This window comes from Passer domesticus, chromosome 20 (genome assembly GCF_036417665.1).
Source record: "Passer domesticus isolate bPasDom1 chromosome 20, bPasDom1.hap1, whole genome shotgun sequence".
Taxonomy (NCBI): Eukaryota; Metazoa; Chordata; class Aves; order Passeriformes; family Passeridae; genus Passer; species Passer domesticus.
The window spans coordinates 7,528,349-7,546,631 of record NC_087493.1 but is presented as its reverse complement, the minus strand read 5'-3'; the positions used below and the strand labels follow the sequence as shown (position 1 = coordinate 7,546,631).

The window sequence follows — 18,283 nt, the reverse complement described above, 5'->3', positions numbered from 1 at the left end:
GACACTAATCCTTGAGGGTCCAGACATCCCAGTTACTGTCTTACTTCTCCATTTTTGTGACCTATTTCTGCAGCCTAATATCCACTTCTCCTACATTTAATCACTAACATGGAGATGAAAATTTTAAAGCATTTAAAATCCAGCACACAGATTTCAGGGCTGGTTCTAAATTTACTGAGTTCACTTCAAAAAAAAAAAAGAGGTGTTTACAAAGTGCTGTTTTTAAAAGCTGACATTTTGTGAAGGCTTGTGGCTATGAAAACCAGTATTTCCAGTAATATAGGAAAGCAGTAATTGGCTCTGCAGTTGCACAGGACACCACATTACAGGGAAGAAACCTCTCAATTACTCACTTCCACTGAAGTGGTATAAAACAAATTACTGCAACAGCTGCAGCTAAGTAAACTTTGAGAAATTCAGGGGAAAATGTTTACATAAAGCAACAAAAGGGAAGAAAGTGGGATAGTTTCAATATCCAAGTCCCCCCTCTCTCTTCCAAGTACAGAAAACATTAACAAAATATAAGAAGGATAGAGAGCTGGTGTGGGACATGAAGCTCTTTCTAGCACTTTTAGATCTATACTTCAAGCACACATCATCCCTTTACCTTATAAAAAGTGACCTGTGATGTAAAAAAACCCCATATAACTACAAACATCAAGCATCTTTAACCACCATTTGACCCCCCACAACCTCTTGAAACGCTGAGGTTATGTCCATGAGGAAGTAGGATTTGCAAACTCAACGCTGAGGAAAGAAGATTTGGGAAAAAAAACTCGTGAGCAAACCCCCAAGCAGTGGAACTTACGTAGGGAGAGTAAAGCTCTCCAGTGTCAGTGATGCCACCTGCCATCCTGGAGGTGGAGGGGAGCCCCAGAGCAAAGCCAGGAGGGTATTTTGGGAGGGTCTTTTCAACTTCTGTCACCTTTAACCTAGGGAAACATCACAGTACTGTGTTATCTTGGCTGGAAAAAGGAAGAAGTCACAAGTTAGCTGTGGCACATTGGTTTTATGGTGTTTGAACAGATCTCAGCAGGATCTTGCCCTGCAGACAGACCCCACTCACCAGCACTTGTGTGAGAAGCTTTCATACCTGTTAAACTGGTTTAAAATCAACCAAAAGGCCCTGCTCTGTCACAGCATGTGATGACCAAACTTCATCCTCTCCAAACAGCCAGAGGGGCTGTTCCAGACAACTGAAACCTCAACAGGAAAAGTTACTGCCTTGAGGATGATCTCAAACTGCTGCTTCTCATGCAGCTGCTACTCCTTGCAAACACGTGCCTCCTACAAACCAAAAAACCAGCCTGAAGTCTCTCCTCCTAAATTCACGTACAGAAATAAGTAGACAAATTAAAATATTTTACCTATTAAAGACACACCAAGATGCTTTTCACGTATCTACATTTCCAAAGCAGAAATATTTGGGAAGCTTCACATTGTTTCAAAAAAACTAGATGTGTATGGAGGAGCTGAAGCCTTCTGTAAAGTTTCAGTGTCAATGATTAGCCACGACTGAAGTAAGGGCTTCACACTTCTACATGTGCTCCTACTCAGCCACATGGGCTGGGCCAAACCATCAGCACAAGCTAAAAAAACAGTTATGAGCTTGTACACCCACAATGAACGCCAGGAGAGAATCAGGCAGCATAACTCACTGAGGCCACAACCGGACCGGCCTCAGAAGGAGAGATCAAACATCACCTCAAAAACCGAAGGCGAGCTTGGCAAACCCAGAGCAGGCAGGAAGGGAAGGGACACTGCGGGACACCCGGCCAGCGGAGCCCCCCGGCCTGCACCCCACACGGAACGCTGCCCGCCCCCTCACCCCGGGGCGCCCTCCCCAGGCCCGGCTCCCGCCGCCCCGCCGCACGCCCCCACACCGGGACCCTCCCCAGGCCTCCCCCCGCCCGCCGAGCCCCTCCCCAGCCCTGCCCGCACGCTGTCCCCGCCGGGGCCGCCCCCAGCCCCGTGAGGGCCGCGTCCCGCCCGGGCCCCGGCCCTCACCAGCGCCCGCGGCTCGCGCCGGCGGCCCCGCCCCCGGCCGCGCGGGGGCACCCACGGCGCACGCGCCGCCCGACCGCGGCCGGGCCTTCCGCGACCGTGATTGGGTAAGGGCAGGGGGCGGGGCAGGGGAGGGGACGGGGCGGGGCACGATGGGCGCTGCCCAGAAGGGAGCGTGGCACGGAAAACGGGGTGGGGCAGAGAGGGGCGTGGCCGGGCCGCGAAGGGGCGTGGTTAGGGGCGGGGACAGGGGGACGGCACTGACAGTGATTGGGCCACGGGAGGAGCGGGGACGAGAAAGAGGCGGGGCATGGGCGAGGCATGAAAGGGGCGGGGTCGCGGGGCGGAGCGATGACGCCACACCGTTCGCACCGGGAAGGCGGCCGGGGTCGGTGCGCATGCGTGGAGGGCCGGCAGGGTCCCGGTTCCCGTCCCCGTCCCGGGGGTCCCGTCGGGATGGCGGGGCCGGGATTCGGGCCTGTTAACGCGGCCGCATTGCTGCGAGCCGCCCCGTGAGAGCCGCCCCTCGCTCCCGAAAGCCGCCAGGCCGCGTTGCCCCCTCACCGGCGGCCCGGAGTGCGGTGCTGGCTCTCTCCCTCAGAGCCGCGGCCATGAGGGTTAACCAGGACATGGTGCTGCGGGGCAAGAAGGTGACGCTGGTGCCCTACACGGCTGCGCACGTGCCGCGGTAGGTGCCCGTGCCCTCCGGGGCGCCGTTTTGCTGCGGTCACGGCGGCAGGCCCGCTCCCGGGAGTCAGCCCGTGAGGGGCCCTGCCCTCCCGAGCTCTGTGCAGCCCTGCTGGGAGCACCGCGCTGTGAGGGAGCCGCGGCTCCTCTGGCCGCTGAGGCCTGGCCCCGGTGGCGGGGGAACAGCAGAGCTGCGGCGTGTGGAGCCGGGGGGTGTTGGATAAATGAGGGCGGGAGTTTGTGAAGGAAATCGGCGCAAACAGCGCTGGTGTTCTGTCAGGATCCCGGAGGTGCTGCTCGGGGTGAAATGCACCAGAACTCAGAAACACCAGGAGGGCATTGGGCACTCCAGACAAAACCACAGGACGGGAAAAAATTCCTAAATTCCCAGAGAGCGCTGTGTTCCATAAGGGACTGAGGCTTGTGGATACATTTTAAGTTTAAGAAGCCGCAAAAGCCGGGCGGGTGTTCCCAGAGCTGCTGTGTGATGGGCTGACCCTGGAGCACGGGAGGGATCCCGTGAGGTGGATCCCGCCCAGGTGGATCCTGTGAGGTGGATCCCACCCAGGTGGGTCCCTTGAGGTGGATCCCTTGAGGTGGATCCCTTGAGGTGGATCCCGGCCAGGTGGATCCCGTGAGGTGGATCCCTTGAGGTGGATCCCGCTCAGGTGGGTCCTGCCGGGGCCGTGACCCGGGGTGCATCGCCAGGTACCACGAGTGGATGCAGTCGGAGGAGCTGCAGCGCCTGACGGCCTCGGAGCCCCTCAGCCTGGAGCAGGAGTACGAAATGCAGCGCAGCTGGAGGGAGGACGCTGACAGTGAGCACCTGGGATGCTGCCTGAGGGAGGGGGGCAGTGCTGAGCGCGTCCTTTCCATGCTGGGAAAGACCCACAGTGAGCTGGGAGTGCCCTGCGAGCGAGTTCCTGTAAACCAGAGGGGATGTGACACTTTATACAACAGCATCTTGAGGTGCTTTTCTCATTACAGCTCCTATATGTTCAGGGAAGTGGGGAATATCCACTTCCTCGAGCTGTCTGTGTCTTTTTTATGCAGTTTTCTAGAGACTGTAGTGATGCATTTCCCACAGCATTTTGTGCTGAGCTAAAAGTCATTAAGCATCACTTCTGCACAGGCAACACTCCCCAGGTCTCATCGTTGCAAAAAGGTAGAAGGAGGCTGTATTTCTCCTTGATAAATTGGATGATTTTATGACCACCTGGTTGAGGTATGTTGACTGAATTGGTTCCCTGACTCTCCTACAGGTAATGAATCACTGCCCATAAAAGCCTGGTATAAATTTAGTGAGCTGGAAAATACTGAAGCTGGCAAAGACCTCAGTCTGGAGCATTTGTCTTAGGTGGCATTAAAAAAACCTTACTCAGAGCAGCAATAAGATGGACCAGGTGAATCACTCAGCCTCTTGTGCACCAAAACAATTCTTTGCCCCAACTTGCTGCTGAGTAAGACAAGGCAAGGAGACTTCAAACATGGGAAGGAAGTTTTCACACTTCTTCCACAGGCTGTCTCTAGTCTTGGTGTCTGTGTCACCCTCACAACAGGTTTTTCCAAGTATTTCTTTCATTTCTGCAGGTGGGAACAGGCACACCTGGTGTGGGAAGCCAAATTATTAACCCTTCCTTGCTGTTAACACATGGAAACTGTTATTCCCCTGTCCATTACGCACCTTTAATTCAATTCTTTGGTAATTTATGGATAATTACCAGCACGCTCTGAAGATGCTGCCACGTTCTTGTTTTGCCCAGAGTGCACCTTCATCGTGCTGGACTCGGAGCGCTGGCCGGGGCAGGAGGAGGAGAGCTCCATGGTTGGGGATGTGAATCTCTTCCTCACCAACGCCGAGGACCCCACCCTGGGCGAGATTGAAATCATGATTGCAGGTCAAGTTCTGCTTCATAGCCTGGGGCTCTGTCGCTGAGGCTTTGTGCTGCAGAGGGATGTTGATCAGCTTTTTGTTCTCGTGTTTACCATGGCTGTTCAGCCCTGATCAGTCCATGGTGTGTCCAGCTCACAGCCTCTTCTCAGAAGTGGCTGGTGTGGCTGGTTTGTCTCCCCTAACTGGTGCTGACCCTGTGCTGTCTCTTTCAGAGCCCAGCTGCCGTGGCAGAGGGTTTGGCAAGGAGGCAACTCTGCTGATGATGGCCTACGGTGAGGGTGGCTCTGTGCACAGGAACGGGAGTGTGGGGGCTGAGATCTGGGAGCACACAATTCCCTGTGATACAGCAGGGTCCTAAGGGATGCGTCTGCCCCACAGCTGGAGTCCTGTGCTTTTATAGATGTGGCATGTGATAAAAGTGCCTCTCTCTCTGATTCCTCCTGCAGGAGTGAGAAAACTGGGGATCACCAAGTTTGAGGCTAAGATTGGTCAGGAAAATGAAGCCAGTATCTGCATGTTCAAAAAGCTTCACTTTAAGGAGGTGCAGTACCAGCCCATGTCCCCAGAGAACGTGAGCAGCATTTGCCCTGTGGCTGGGACTGAGCTGCTTTCCCTGTGTGTGCTGCAGGTTGCTGTGAACAGCATTTTCCAGGAGGTGACGCTGAGGCTGGATGTCAGTGAGCAGGAGAGACAGTGGCTCCTGGAGCAGACAAACCACGTGGAGGAGAAGAGTTACGCTGAACTGAAGCAGCCAGCTGGGGTGCTGGACACCTGACAGACACCTCCAGACACCAGCTGGGTTTCCAGGGAGAAGTTGGACTTTGTTGCAAGGTCTGGGTGTGGAGGACACCAGAGAGCCAGCACTGGAATTGTTCTGTTCTCCAACAGCTGAACTGTTCTTCAGCTGCTTTGTCATCTTGTCAACTTTGCACTTTGCTCCACCAGCCAGGATTACTGCCTGAAATTTGAACCTGGGGAACAGCCACTAACTCACAGATTTGGCTAGGAATTACTCTTTTATTTGCTGTTCCAACAGAGCTTAAAATCACCAGCAGTTGATTCCTGGACAAGCAGAAACTTCTCCCACTGCTCTTAAATCCAGATTCATCAGCGAGGAGGTTTCATATACTGGCAGCTCATTCTTTTTTACTCTTGAATAAATAAAAAAAAAATCACAAAGATCTGAGGTTCCTGAGCACTACGTGGGGCTAAGCTGCTTTCTTTGGCAGCTCAAAAAGTGGTTTAGAAGTTGTAAAGGACAGCAGAGACTCTTTAAACCCAGTTTCCTGGGGTCTGGTAGGTTGTGGAGGGACACTGCTGGGTCCTGGCAGGGAGAAGCTCAGATGTGGGTGAGCACAAACAAAGCACAAGTTAACTATGATGGAAATTGTTGATATTGGCTGATCAAGGCTAGAGCTGAGCCCCACCACTGAGGGGGCTGAGAGCTGCAGGAGGTTTCTGAGACAAGCCCCCTTCAGCTTCAGGGCTGTGCTCCAGATCTGAAAACCTCAGGCCAGCAGTGATGTTGCACTTCATTTTCCTTGGCTGCTTTGATGAAAGCAAGGAGGAGAATGCACTGAAAGAAGACAGCTCCCTTCTTTCACCAGCTCAGGACTCGCTCTGCTGAGCCTGGAGGGTCCATTTGCTGCTCTCCACTGAGATAAAGATGAATGTGGGGAAATATCTCTTACTGGGGGGCAGATATATTTAGGGCAGGAGTTATCCAGCCTCTGCTGCAGTAGATCTGAGATCCGTGGATGAACAAGAGGCACTTGCCTGACTCCCAGTGGACACACTTCCATTACTCAGCCTGAGCTGTGCTGCCCTACACACACTGTCCACAGCAGGGAAGCTGCTGAGAGGAGAGGGCAGAAGGTGAGAAGGATAACTGAAGCTCCTGTGTGTTTTCATGCTGTAATAGCAGCTGTAGTGGCAAATCCTAGACCACAAATTATCTGTTTCAGTGGTAGAAGATCAGGTAATAACTTTCAGATTTGCCGAGGGATGTTTTGGAGAGTGGCAGTCTGTGGAATTTTTAGTGTTGCTGTGCCTGTATTTTTAGGGCCTGGGGGCTTTAGTTTTCCAATTTTATCTAATTTAAATGCATTATTCCCGTGACTAATATTAAAGCCAAGTGTGGGAACAGTGCATCATGGCATTTTAAACAAGTATTTAGCGTGGATTTAGTTGTAGTGAAAGCTTTGTGAGGTAATAAAGTGAAGAGCTGCTCTACTTCCCGCTGGGATTACCATGACAAGGGCTACTAATCCTCCTGCTCCTCATCACCTGCTGCAGGCAGAAATGGATTCTGTCCTCCAGCACAAGATCTGCAGAACCTGTTGGGTGCTCTGCTGGCTCTGGTGCTCCTTCTGTGAAGTGTCTCATCCCTCTGCCCGAGGAGCAAGGCCAAACCGGCAGCAGAGATGTAGCTGGGCTGGGATTTGCTCCCCCTAAAACCCGACCAATGTGGGAAAAATAATTTCTGCTGGCAGGGGCAGGGTGAGCTCCTGTGGCAGCTCCTGTGCCCAGCTGGTTGCTCTGGAGCCAGTGAGGGCCCTGCTTGGCATCCCAGGCCCCGGCTCCGCAGGCGGCTGGGAACAGGGAACAGCCTTTCCCTGGCAACCCAACTAAGCTGGGCATGGCCCAGCTCAGCCCACCCCAAAGGCTGGGGGGAAGAGTCCTGGCAGGGCTCAGTCAGGGCTCCCACAGGGAACCAGTGCCCAGCTGCTCTGAGCAGGCCAAGAAGCAAAAGATGCTGCTGGGACTCACTGGCTGCCCCTGCTCCTGCCCCACCCCGTGGCTGTCCTCCTGCCCCAATGGCATGAGGATGGGAAAACAGGGGACAGGGGCTCACCTTCCCTCAGAGGACACGTCTTTGGAGGATGAGATGAGTTGGAATGGGCTCCCCCAGCTTCCAGGAGGAAGTGACAGCCTGCACATCCCCCAGAAATCTGGTGGCACTTTGTCCCCTGGGTGTCACTTGAAGTGCAAAGATCTGTGAATATTCGTGTGCTCAGGTGGAAAACTTCTTGGCAAATCTGGAGCACAAAACAAGAGTGTGCAGAAGGGGGGGAAGCAAAGATAGCAGACAGAGGCCAGGCACAGCCCTGCCTTGTCCTACTGTGCCTCCAGTCTGGCCCCACTGAGCCAGCCAAGGCTGCATCCATTCATTCAAAGGGACAAGCACCCCTCTCCTCCCTGATCCCCCCTGTCTTATCCCTAAAACCCCTGTAGGGGCTGGGGGCACATTTGGGCTGCCCCAAACAGAGCTACTGCCCTCCAGCCTGGCCAGCAGACCCAGATTACAGCTTTGCATCACCCTCCTCACCCTCCCCCCCAACTCCCTAGGGGATTAAAGCTCATTAATCACCCCAAGGCATTAGCCCCCACTGGGAGCAGCCGGTGCCTCCCCAGCCCCCTCCACCTGTCCCCATCACTGCTGAGGGGTACCCAAACCAGGCCCAGTGTCCCCCAGTGTTTTTCCCTCAAGCCCCAGAGGGCCACAGCAAGGCCTCTGCACCCCACCCCCAGGCTCTGGAAGGATTTAGCCTTAAACCAGACTCGTGAAGTCAGAAAGGTTTATTCCAGTAAACAGAATTTCTCTTGAGCTCAACAGTACAACGACACCCGATTGCAGCACATGGAAACAAAACATCCACAGGAAGAATTTCCACAAAATACAGGTAAAAAAAAAGTGATTGGAAAAACACTCATTTCAGAATAAAACAAGAGGTCTGTGAGAAGCTATTAAATTAAACAGTGTTGAATTCAAACCCTGATTGGCTCCGTCTCCAGGAGTGTGCAGTAGCAAAGGAGACTATTATTGCTTGCTGTGCTGGCTCCAGACGCCCTCTCCTCTCCCAAAATTTGCCCCAGGGCAGAGTGCTGAGCACTCCCCAGTGCTGGGCACCCATACCCCTCCTCGCAGCTGAAGAGGCAAAGGGACAGGGTCATTGTGGACGGAGCTTGCCAGGCCAGGGTCAAATACCCTGGCTGTGGTCAGTGGCTGGGCAGGTGGGGTTTGGGAGAAGACACTAAAAGCCTCAGGTTTTGCAGTTAAAGGGTAATTTGGGGGGATATCAAATAGAGGTTTAGGGTGGGGGAAAAAACAGGGAACAGTGGGGCCAGGAGTGTTGGGCATCAGGCCACCCCAAATCCTTGATCCCTCCCAAACCCCTGCTTGTGCCTACCAGGGTGTGCAGGGCTTCAGGGCAGGGCTGGAGGAGCACCCTGGGGATGAGCTTTTGGGAGGGGGCACCCCCAGCACCCCCAGCCCAGAACTCCTCTGCAGGGATGCTCACTGGCCACCGAAGCCCAGCACTTGGGTCAGGGTGGCAGGGAGCAGCCCCACATCTCTACCAGAAGCCCGTGGCAGGGAGGAGAGGAGTGCAGGAGAGGTGGCTCTGGGGCTGGGCAGGGGCTAGAAGACACCCAGCCCACCCCAGGGCCTTCACAGGTTGCTGAATAGTTCATTTTTCTTGCTCCAGTCCATCTGGGGTGCCCTCTTGCTGGTGCGCTTCTGGTGCGCCCGCTCCTTGGCCACGGCCAGCGGGATGTCCAGGTCCAGGAGGGAGCCAGGTGCTGAGTGGCGCTTGTCACCCTCCTGTGCGTGACATCGGGAGGGGTGAGAGGTGCTGTCAGCCCTGCTGTGTCCCCCGTGGCGGGGGCTCAGCCCAGCCCTGCCTCCCCCCAGTAGTCCCAGCCCTACCTCGCCGTGGGGCTCGCCGGAGCCGGGGGCCGCGGGGCTGGACGGACGCTCGGACACCGAGGGGGAGCGCGGCTCTCCGCCGTTCTCCTGAGGGAGGGCAGCATTGGGGGAGTGTGAGCTCCAGCCCTGGGGCTGCAGAACAGCCTCCAGAGCTGCAAGGCCCACCCAGGGGGGCCACGAAATCCGTCCTTCCCGCAGTAATCCCCTGCAAGCTGCAGGCACGTAAATACCTCCAGCGCTGCCCATCAGGGCGGGGAAGGATTAAACCCCGGCCTGAGTGCCCTGGCTTTAGCAGGAGGGTGGCTGCAGGGCTGGGTGCTACTTCCCTACTCCAGCACGAGGGCTCCTGGAGCATCGGATGGCAAAAGAGAGCAGGAAAACAGCCACCTCCATGACACTCAGCATCCCCCTTCCTGGAGGACACCAGTTCCCTTCCCAGTGGCACGAGCTCTTGTGTGGCAGGCTGAGACCACTGTGGCATCTGGTGGCATTACCCACCCATGGGCAGAGGGGACATGAACAGGAGGGTCCCTGACTGGAGATGGGCATAGATGGAATTAAAATCAAGACAAGGCTCTTACCTTCCCTATTTCACCATTGGCTACTGGTTCTGGCAAGGGACCTGTGGGATAAGGACACAAGCACTGGGTGAGGATGTGTTTGCTTTGTCCCCTTGCCAGTGGAGGGCAAGCCAAGGCTGTACAAGGCCAATGCTCACACAACACTGCCCAAGGTCTGGCCAATGAATTTTTTAATTTTGAATTGAATTTTTTAACCACCCACTGCAGCCAGCCCCGTGGCACAGGGAATGCTGCCAGCCCCATCCCCACGATGGCAGCCATGATGTGAAACCCAGTGAGACCCCTTCCCCATCCTCCTGGGGACCACTGTGACAGCAGAGGAGAGCAAAGGGCAGCTGATGCCTGTTTGCTCCCCAAGCCATAAACCCAGCCAAAGTGCAACCCAGGGCCATAAACCTGCCCATGTCAGGGGGGCCCTCAGCCAAGCAGGGAGACACCAAAGCCAGGTGACTCTGCATGGCCCCAAGGTGATAAGGCCACCTCCCAGGGCTCAGCACCCTTAGGTTTGGTGAGACGGTGACACAGAGCCACCAGAGGTGTCACAAACCCCTCCCAGCAGCACAGTCCCCAGCCCACCTGTCAGGTGCTGCTCCGAGGGCACCACCTTGCACTTCTTGAAGAACTCATCTGTGAGGACGTCCACCACCAGCAGCCTGGTCTCGTCACCACTCGCCTTGATGGCTGCCACCACATCACTGTGCTGCTTGCCCTCCATGCACACACCATTCACCTGCAGGTACCACATCACCACTGCAGCCAGGGGACATCCATCCCTCGGAAGCACCATGGAGGGCTCAGGTACCAGCCTTGGTACCAGCCATAATCCCAGTACACCCCACAGGCATTCACAGCCTTGCAGGGATTAGCAGTGAAGCCAGAAAAACCTCATTAAAAGCAGATTTTCCTCTGAGTAATTGGCATGGGGTTGAATGGGCAAAGCTGGCAGGGAACTCCCAGCAGCACATGGACCCGGGGCTGGCACAAAACCCAAATGCCAAGCCACGGTCTCCATAAACCCTACAAGGTTAACCCCAGAAGAGGCAGCAGCCCCACACCCTGGTGAGCAGCAGGGCTGGGGCTCAGCTGGCCCTTGCTCTTGCAGATCATCATCCCACATGGCAAAACCTGAGCTCATCCCCACCCCGGTCACACCTGACAGCAGCACTTGTGACCATCGTGCACCTTGTCCCCAGCCTGCACCACCCCAGGGGATCCCCAGGGACACGGCCACTGCTAATTAACCCCCAGACAGCTAATTGAAGCTCAGTCCCAGCCCTCCACAGTGCTGCACCCGTGGGTGGGGACCGGCAGGCTGGTGCAGGTTGGCGGCTGTGCCGTGAGTCACCAGCGTGCGTGCCTTCCTGGCCAAGGGCAGCTTGGGCTCACATCCCGGGCACCAGGATGTGAGGGAGTGCCAGAGAGACCCCTCAGTCCTGCCCTCAGCCCAGCACACCTCGATGATGCGGTCCTGGGGGGCCAGCCCTGCTGCCTCAGCCGGCGAGCCGGGGTCGACGGCACGCACGTACTGCCCTGGGCGGCTCTTGTCACTGTGCAGGTTGAAGCCATAGCCATCAGGGCCCTTCTTCATGTGGCACAGCCGAGGTCTCAGCTCCTCCTGCAATGGGAACAATCTGTGGGTGAACTGCTCTGGACCCCCCAACACCCAAGGACAGCACCAGGAACCCCAGAGAGCTGCTGGAGTATCAGGGACACCATCCTCAGGTGGCCATCTGTGGGCACTGACACCTCAAGATAGGATGCAGGGTGCCAAACACCCTGTGATCCTCAGCTCTAATTAATTAATTAGGTGCAAGGCACACTAATTGCAGTGGAACATTGAAGAAACTTGTTATTATTTGTGTGTTCCCAGACCACGCTCTTCCTTTTGGGATCAGGACTGCAACTGCCATGAAGGTGGAGGAGGAAACACAGCCCAGGTGTCTGGGAAGCACCTCCCCACTCCACCCCATCCCACTCGGGAAGCTTTGGCTGCTGGAGAGCTCTCAGGTGCTGGCACAGGTCCCCTGCATCACCCTCCTGCCCAGTGCCCCTCTCCAGGGCAAAGCCAGCCCTGGGCTCAGGGAGATCCCAGAGCACCCCACAGCCATCCTCACAGGGAAGGGGCACACAGGGCTGGGCAGGCAGCTGGAGCCCAGATGGAGCAGCTGTAATGCTGAGGCACCTCCATGCCTCAGCACGACCTTCCAGGATTGCAAAACAGAAACCAGCTCCACTGGGACGTTCACCTCCCCAGGAGGCAACACCCAGCTCATCTGCACCTGGTTTCACCTTGACCTGTGGACCCACCAGCACCTGGAGCCAGAGAACCCTGCTGGGGCAGCACTCACTGGGCCCCCGTGGTGCCCTCTGAGCTCCTCCACAGGGGGAGCAGCAGGAGCATCCCCAGGAGCCTGGCACACAGGAACTGCCTTCACTCACCCAGCGGGGAGTGGATGTCCAGGAAGCATCAGAGGAACCAGGTGACACAAACCAGACACCTGCATGTCCCATTGCCAGACCTGCTCTGACCCTAGCACCCAATAACACTTTTACTATTTACATACAAAATGGTTTGATCCCACCTTGAGCACCAGAACCTGGGCTTTGGCTGGGCTCTCCCAGCAGCCAAGGCTCACTCAAACTGCTGGAATATTCCTCCCCAAGAGGGCTAGTATTTAATCTTTCACCTGAGATAATTTTTTCCCTGTTGGTAGCATCACTGAGGACAGGCACTGCAGGAATTTGCCCTCCCACACCTGCACCAGGGTGCTCTTTACCCCCTGTACAGCACTCTTGCATCTTGCCACGAGATCACCTTTGCCCACAGCAGGGAACAGCTGGGTGCTGGGATGCTGACACCCCATATCTGACACACTGGTGTGGCACAGGGTCCCACACGGGCCGGGGTGACACATTTACAATTGCTAAGCCCAGCGCTGCAATAAAGCCCTGATAAAGCCCCATCCTCTTGCACAACACCCTCCTCCATGGTCAAGGCCAGCCACCACCCCAGCACCACTCGACAACGCCCTGGGCAGGGAGGTGCAGGCAGCACCCAGCACATCTGCCAGGAGTGAAGGTGATCCTGAGCTGCCTCAGCACTGGCATGCAGGACTCAGTCTCCACGTGTGCCAGCTTCACATGCCCAGTGCAGCAGCCCAGCTGTGGATTCCCTGGCTGGGTGGAGGATTGTGACCCCCTCGACTTCGCCCCTTCCACCCTGTGCCCAGAGGCAGCAGGGCCACAGGGTGTGACAGCATCCTCCACCCCGGCAGAAATCCCAGGCAGCGGTGGGGACAGACAATACCCAAATAACCACAGAAGGAGCTGCTGGGTGAAGGTAGCACCTCCCCAGACCCCTGCCCTGGCTCAGGCTCTGGAGCACCCACGCTGCCCTTGGCAGCACCGAGGGGTCGCTCCACGCCGATAGCTCAGGACAAAGCCACAGGGAGCACCCAGCAAGCGGAGCTGGCAGCGCTCCCGGGCGAGGAGGAGGAGGGGGGGAGGGAGGGCTTTGCTCCCACCCATACCAACAAAGCCCTGGCAGCCTGGGCTCTCTGTGTTGCTGGTCCCATGAATGTTTGGGGGGATGGGGAAGCCCTGCAGGGTGGACAGATGTCTCAGGACACAGGGACAGGTCACGGCGCTGAGGGAGGCGCTGATCCTGGCAGGGCAGCTGGCCAAGCCATGAGCCAGCCCCCCAGCATCCCCCCAGCAGCGGCTGGCAGCTCCTCCAGCCCAGCATGCCAGGCTGCCTGCGCCCTCCCCAAGTCACAGAAACCCTGCGGGCAGCCACCATTCTGCCATCCAGAGAGGAAAACAAACGCATCTGATCCTCCAGCAGCCGTACCCTGCCCATCCGTGCGGTGAGCACCCCATGGCAGGGCATCCTTTCAGCCCCAAAGTCCCCTTTGGGCTGAACGACGTGAGGCAAGAGGGTTTGGGGCCAACAACCCAAGGAGACCCGCGGCTGTGGAGCTGGGCAGTGGAAATGCCCCTAATTTCTCTAAGCTGCTGCATCCTGTCCTGCAAGGCCAGCAGCTCTCCTGCCACGCTGGGATTAGCTGGCAGAGCCTTGTTAGAAGCAATTACAACCTCAGTCAGGGAGGGCAGTGGGGGGAGCTGGAATCAGCCCCCTGCAGAGGCATCCCATGCCAGCCACCCCTCTCCTGTACACCCAGGGAAGGCAGAGAGGTCTCTGTCTGCTTGGGATGAGGATTTCTGCAGCCCTGCACTGCTGCTCCTACCCTGACACAGGATCTGGGGCACACCCAGACGCTTCTTCCTCCGCAGCACCTTCAGTCACCTGGCAGCAGCAGGATGGTGGGGACCCCAGCTGCACAGCATGTCAGGACTCACTCCCCATTTCCCAGCCACTCAACAGCAATTTCAGGACAGCTTTTGAAGCCTCAAGTCCCAGGAAATTCCCTGCAGCCCTACAAGCAGCATCAAGCCTGCTGGCAGCAGCAACATTCCCAGTTACTCAAAGAGAAACACAAGAGCTCTGAGGACGCCTGAGCCAGCAAATTCACACGGGTCCCAAAATCTGGCGCACACATTCGGGCTTCATACAAAGGGGATGCAAAGCAGCCTCCTTGCAGCATCCCTGTCACGTCCTGTTTGACTGGAGCTGCTTTTCATGCAGCTGCCTTGAGAGGAAATTTAATTCATTTCCTAATTAAACTCTAGCTACCCCAGCGCAACACTCCCAGTGCCGGGGGAACTGCTCCCTGTTACACTCTGAAACCCAGCCTGGGAGGCTCTCCCAGGTTTTACAAGGAGGGATGAGCCTTGCTGGCAGGGAGGGCTCTAATTTAACACTGAATTGGTAAGAGGGAAGCCTGGGGCTGGTAGCAAATGCCTTGCCCTGGTACCAGTGCACTTCACTGGCAGCATCCGGCGCTGCCCTGGGAACACTGTGCAGTTTGTATGAAACTTTCTCAAGACACTCCCGAGCAGCTGAAGCCTCCGGAAATAAAGATGGAGGCAGACAAACTGTCACAGCTCTTGGCTGGGGGACACCCCCAGGGCACAGGGCCCCAGGAAAGGGGGCTGACCCGAGGGGTGTGAAACTGCCACTGCACTGCTCAGCACTGCAGACAGGGGTGCATGGGCCAGGGAGGCTCAACACCTCCACCACACCATCAGGGGGATTTGCACACTCAGGGTTTGATAAGAATGAAAAAGGAGCCCATGATGAGTCTCCCACAACTGCCCCAGGGATCCGTGGGGTGTCTGAGCTCCCTGGCAGTGCCAATCATGCAGGACCCAGCACAGTTTGGAGAGAGAATGGATTCTGCTGGAAGGTGGGAGACATCAAACACTGCTCACCACAAGCAGCTCTCCCAGCTCTTGAGCGTCTCCAGGCTTGTTAAACAAATAAAGGCAAGTCCAGCCCAATAAAGCAAACAGAACTCTGACATGTGCAAATCTCCCACTTCCCCTGTGATCCCAGGGGATCCTACCAACCCTCAGTGATGGGATGGGGCTGCAGGGGGATGGAGCACATGACCAGAAACAGGCCACCAGTGTGCTGCTGCCTCACTGCACAGAAATCCCTCCTCTGGCTTGGCTCAGCATCCCCCCAGCATCTTCCCACTCTGCCTGGTGGGTGCCTGGCCTGGGTTAGATGTCTCTAAACCCACTGTTCCACTGGGCCCTGCCCCCAGCCGCAAGATTTCCTGCTGCTACCTGTTGAGAAACCGTCTGGGGCCTTGTGGCAATGTCACCCCATGTTACCTGCTTCCTGATCTAGTGCGGAGAGAAACCGCTAGCAGAGAAACCGCCAGCAGAAACCGTGCATGAGCCGTGCCCTGCTCCCCAAGACTGTGGGGAGTCGTCAGCCAAGACTGTCCCCCAAAGCCCAAGAGGGATCTCCAGCTGGGGCTGTCTCCCAGAGATCTTGTGGGGCATCTCCAGCTTCCTCTTTCCATCACTCCAGCCAACACAGCGAGCAGGCAGCAGTGCCACAACACGAGAGGGCTCCATCCTCTTTGGGGACTGCACGTCCTGAGCCCCCAAGCCTGGCAGGGGACTCACCCGAGCTGCATTAAGAACATCCCTTTCATTTTTCCCAGCCTATGGAGAGGTCTGGGAGCAGAGAGCAGAGCACAGGCACTGTGACATACAGGAGAGCATGTCCTCCCTGCACGGGGCCACACGTGAGGGACATGGCATGATACAGGGAACAGCGAGCAAGACAGACAGCACAGGGACAGAACACAGCTGCTCCCACCCAAAAAAGCCCATCAAGGAGGTGCTGGAGTGATGTTTTAGCCAGGCAGGGATGAGAGCTGTGCCTGCAGTGGATCAGCCCAACCAGGGGAACAAGCACAGGCTGAAGTCCAGCAGGAGATACAGCTCAAACCCACCTAATCCTCAGCAAAAGCCTATGTGACAGCAGCTCAGTGAAGCACCAAGGTCCTCCTGGGACTCAGCATCGACACTGGGAAGGCTCCACCTCACCAGCCTCTCTGGGAACAGGTCATAGGATTTCCCCAGAAGGCTCCTCACACCGGGAACTCAGGAGGCTGCTGCCCAGGGAGCCATCCACATGTCTGTTGTGACAACAAACACATCTTTGCTGGGTAAATAAAAAGCAGTATTATCTCCCGGAGCCCCGTGCGTCTCTTAGGAACCGCTTGGGGCATGAAAGGTCAGCTGTTTCTCAATTCCTCACCTTTCTACATCACTTTGTTTGTGCAACTGCTCACTCCCACGCGTGCTTAAGGCCGACATTCCTGAGTTAGGAAGCATCCGTGGGACTGACCGCCAGGATCAAGCCCCCAGCCCGGGAGGAGCTCTGCTGTCTCCCCTCCACAGCAGAGACCGAGCACACTCAAAGCAGGAGTGACCGCCAAACACCTGCAGGAGTGACTACCAAAAACACCCTCCGCCACAGGATTTCTGTTCTATTTATTTAAAATAAAAAAAGGCAGAGCAGTCGGGCGCGGCGCTTCTGGGGAGCCGTTTGTAAAGCAAAGCAAAAAAAAGAAAGAATCGAGACCGAAACCACACAGAAGGCGCAGGGCAGGCGCGGCGGCCGGTCGCACTGGAAGGTCGCACCCCCTCCTCCTCGGACACCACCCTCTGCCCCGGGAACTTCCGAGCCCCGGCCGCTCCTCACCCGCTGCTCGGCGCCGCCGGGCTCCGCCGGCACCGGGGCCGCCTGCCCGCCGGCCCCCGCCGGCTCGGCCCCGCCGCGCTTCGGCGGCTGCTCCTCGGCCGTCGAGTCCACGACGAGGAGACTGACGGTGCCGGCGGCGGCGCGGATCCGCTCCACCACCTGCTGATGGCTCTCCCGCTCCACGTTCTCGCCGTCCACCTCCAGCAGCCGGTCGCCAGCGCGCAGCCCCGACCGCTCGGCCGGCGAGCCCGCCTCCACCAGGCGGATGAACTGGCCCGGCTTGCCCTTCTCGCCGTGCAGGTGGAAGCCGTACCCGTCCGGGCCGCGCTCCAGGCGGCACAGCCGGGCGGCGGGGCCCGCGCCGCTGCTCATGGCGGGGGAGGCGGCGGGAGCAGCGGCGGGCCCGTCCCGCCACCCGCCCTCAGCGCACTGCGCGGCAACGCGCCCGCCGCACGGCTTATATAGGGGGGCGGGGCGCGGGACCGGCGGCCGCCAATCGCAGCGCGGGGTGGGGTGATGCCCGCCAAATAAGGTCAGAAACGGGGCGTGTCTATGCAAATGTTGAAGGTGTGGTTATGCAGATGAGGCGGTGGGTATGCAAATGTGTCCCGCCCCGCCGGGCGCGGCGCCGCCGGGTCGCGGCGGCCGCCGCGGGACCGGGCCGCTCCCGGGGGCTCCGAGCGCCCCCCCCGCGGCCGAGCCGCTCCCCGCAGCCTCCCCCGCCTCTGCCTGGTGCCACCCCAGCCCGCCGCGGCAGCTCCCGGTTCTTGCTGAACTCCCCCCGCCGGGGATCGGCTCTGCCGCCGCCCCGGGCACAGCCCCGATACCGGCGGGACGCTCGCAGCTGGTCCCGCTCCGCGGCACATCCCCGGTGGCCTCTCGGGGAGCATCCATCCCGTACCCTCGCCCAGTCCTTCACGGCTGCAGTTGCTCCCAGCACTTCTCCGACGTAGAGAGGGGACGGATGCTCGAAGTAAAATAAAAATAAGTGAAATAAAATCCCCAAATCGAAACTGCACGGGAAGGCGGGCCGGGAGGAGGGCAGGTAAATCGCTTTGTAGCGGAAACGAGATGCCAGCCCTGTTCCCCCAGCCGCCTCTGAGCCTTGCTCAGCACCCCAGAGTGGGGACCCGAGGTGAGGAAGGCGGAGGGAACCCCAGGGGATTCGCTCTGCCCTGGCTCCATCTTTGCTCATGTACTAAGCAGGAGTAGCTGCCGGGGGGCTCGAGCATGCGAGACCCTGGGGTTTGGGCTCAGCCAGGGCAGAGCAGGGCAGCAGCCAG

At 57.5% G+C, this 18,283-nt stretch overlaps 3 protein-coding genes across 10 annotated transcripts in view; 1 reads left to right on the top strand and 2 right to left on the bottom strand.

Moving 5' to 3' along the window:
• The window catches only part of TMEM104 (transmembrane protein 104), a 43,651-nt gene extending 41,566 nt beyond the window's left edge, over nucleotides 1-2,085 (bottom strand). The window contains exons 1-3 of one of the 8 annotated variants that reach the window (XM_064395372.1): nucleotides 2,008-2,024; nucleotides 1,094-1,203; nucleotides 809-932 (exon numbers count right to left, since the gene is read on the bottom strand). In XM_064395372.1, coding sequence (XP_064251442.1) covers nucleotides 809-853 — 45 coding nt within the window. In that variant the 5' untranslated portion in view covers nucleotides 854-932; nucleotides 1,094-1,203; nucleotides 2,008-2,024. Of the gene's footprint in view, nucleotides 1-808; nucleotides 933-1,093; nucleotides 1,806-2,007 lie in introns of those variants that run through there. The other 7 variants (XM_064395368.1, XM_064395370.1, XM_064395369.1 and 4 more) reach the window with 7 other exon arrangements.
• A 284-nt stretch (nucleotides 2,086-2,369) lies between these two features.
• On the top strand, nucleotides 2,370-6,733 carry NAT9 (N-acetyltransferase 9 (putative)). The gene is made up of 6 exons (XM_064395377.1): nucleotides 2,370-2,692; nucleotides 3,400-3,509; nucleotides 4,455-4,589; nucleotides 4,798-4,857; nucleotides 5,032-5,126; nucleotides 5,214-6,733. The coding sequence occupies exons 1-6, from the start codon at nucleotides 2,616-2,618 to the stop codon at nucleotides 5,358-5,360; spliced, it is 624 nt and encodes a 207-aa protein (XP_064251447.1). The 5' UTR covers nucleotides 2,370-2,615; the 3' UTR covers nucleotides 5,361-6,733.
• A 1,416-nt stretch (nucleotides 6,734-8,149) lies between these two features.
• NHERF1 (NHERF family PDZ scaffold protein 1) lies at nucleotides 8,150-17,438 on the bottom strand. Its single transcript, XM_064395376.1, has 6 exons — nucleotides 17,001-17,438; nucleotides 11,328-11,489; nucleotides 10,451-10,604; nucleotides 9,875-9,915; nucleotides 9,294-9,380; nucleotides 8,150-9,188 (listed from the first exon to the last, which is right to left on the bottom strand). The coding sequence occupies exons 1-6, from the start codon at nucleotides 17,370-17,372 to the stop codon at nucleotides 9,036-9,038; spliced, it is 969 nt and encodes a 322-aa protein (XP_064251446.1). The 5' UTR covers nucleotides 17,373-17,438; the 3' UTR covers nucleotides 8,150-9,035.
• Nucleotides 17,439-18,283: the final 845 nt, after the last annotated feature.

Coding starts and splice junctions, on each gene's coding strand:
- NAT9 (XM_064395377.1), top strand. CDS start 2,616: ATGAGGGTTAACCAGGACATGGTGCTGCGGGGCAAGAAGGTGACGCTG. Junction 2,693..3,399: donor ACGGCTGCGCACGTGCCGCG/GTAGGTGCCCGT, acceptor GTGCATCGCCAG/GTACCACGAGTGGATGCAGT. Junction 3,510..4,454: donor CTGGAGGGAGGACGCTGACA/GTGAGCACCTGG, acceptor TGTTTTGCCCAG/AGTGCACCTTCATCGTGCTG.
- NHERF1 (XM_064395376.1), bottom strand. CDS start 17,372: ATGAGCAGCGGCGCGGGCCCCGCCGCCCGGCTGTGCCGCCTGGAGCGC. Junction 9,381..9,874: donor CCAATGGTGAAATAGGGAAG/GTAAGAGCCTTG, acceptor GCCCTCCCTCAG/GAGAACGGCGGAGAGCCGCG. Junction 9,189..9,293: donor CCGGCGAGCCCCACGGCGAG/GTAGGGCTGGGA, acceptor TGTCACGCACAG/GAGGGTGACAAGCGCCACTC.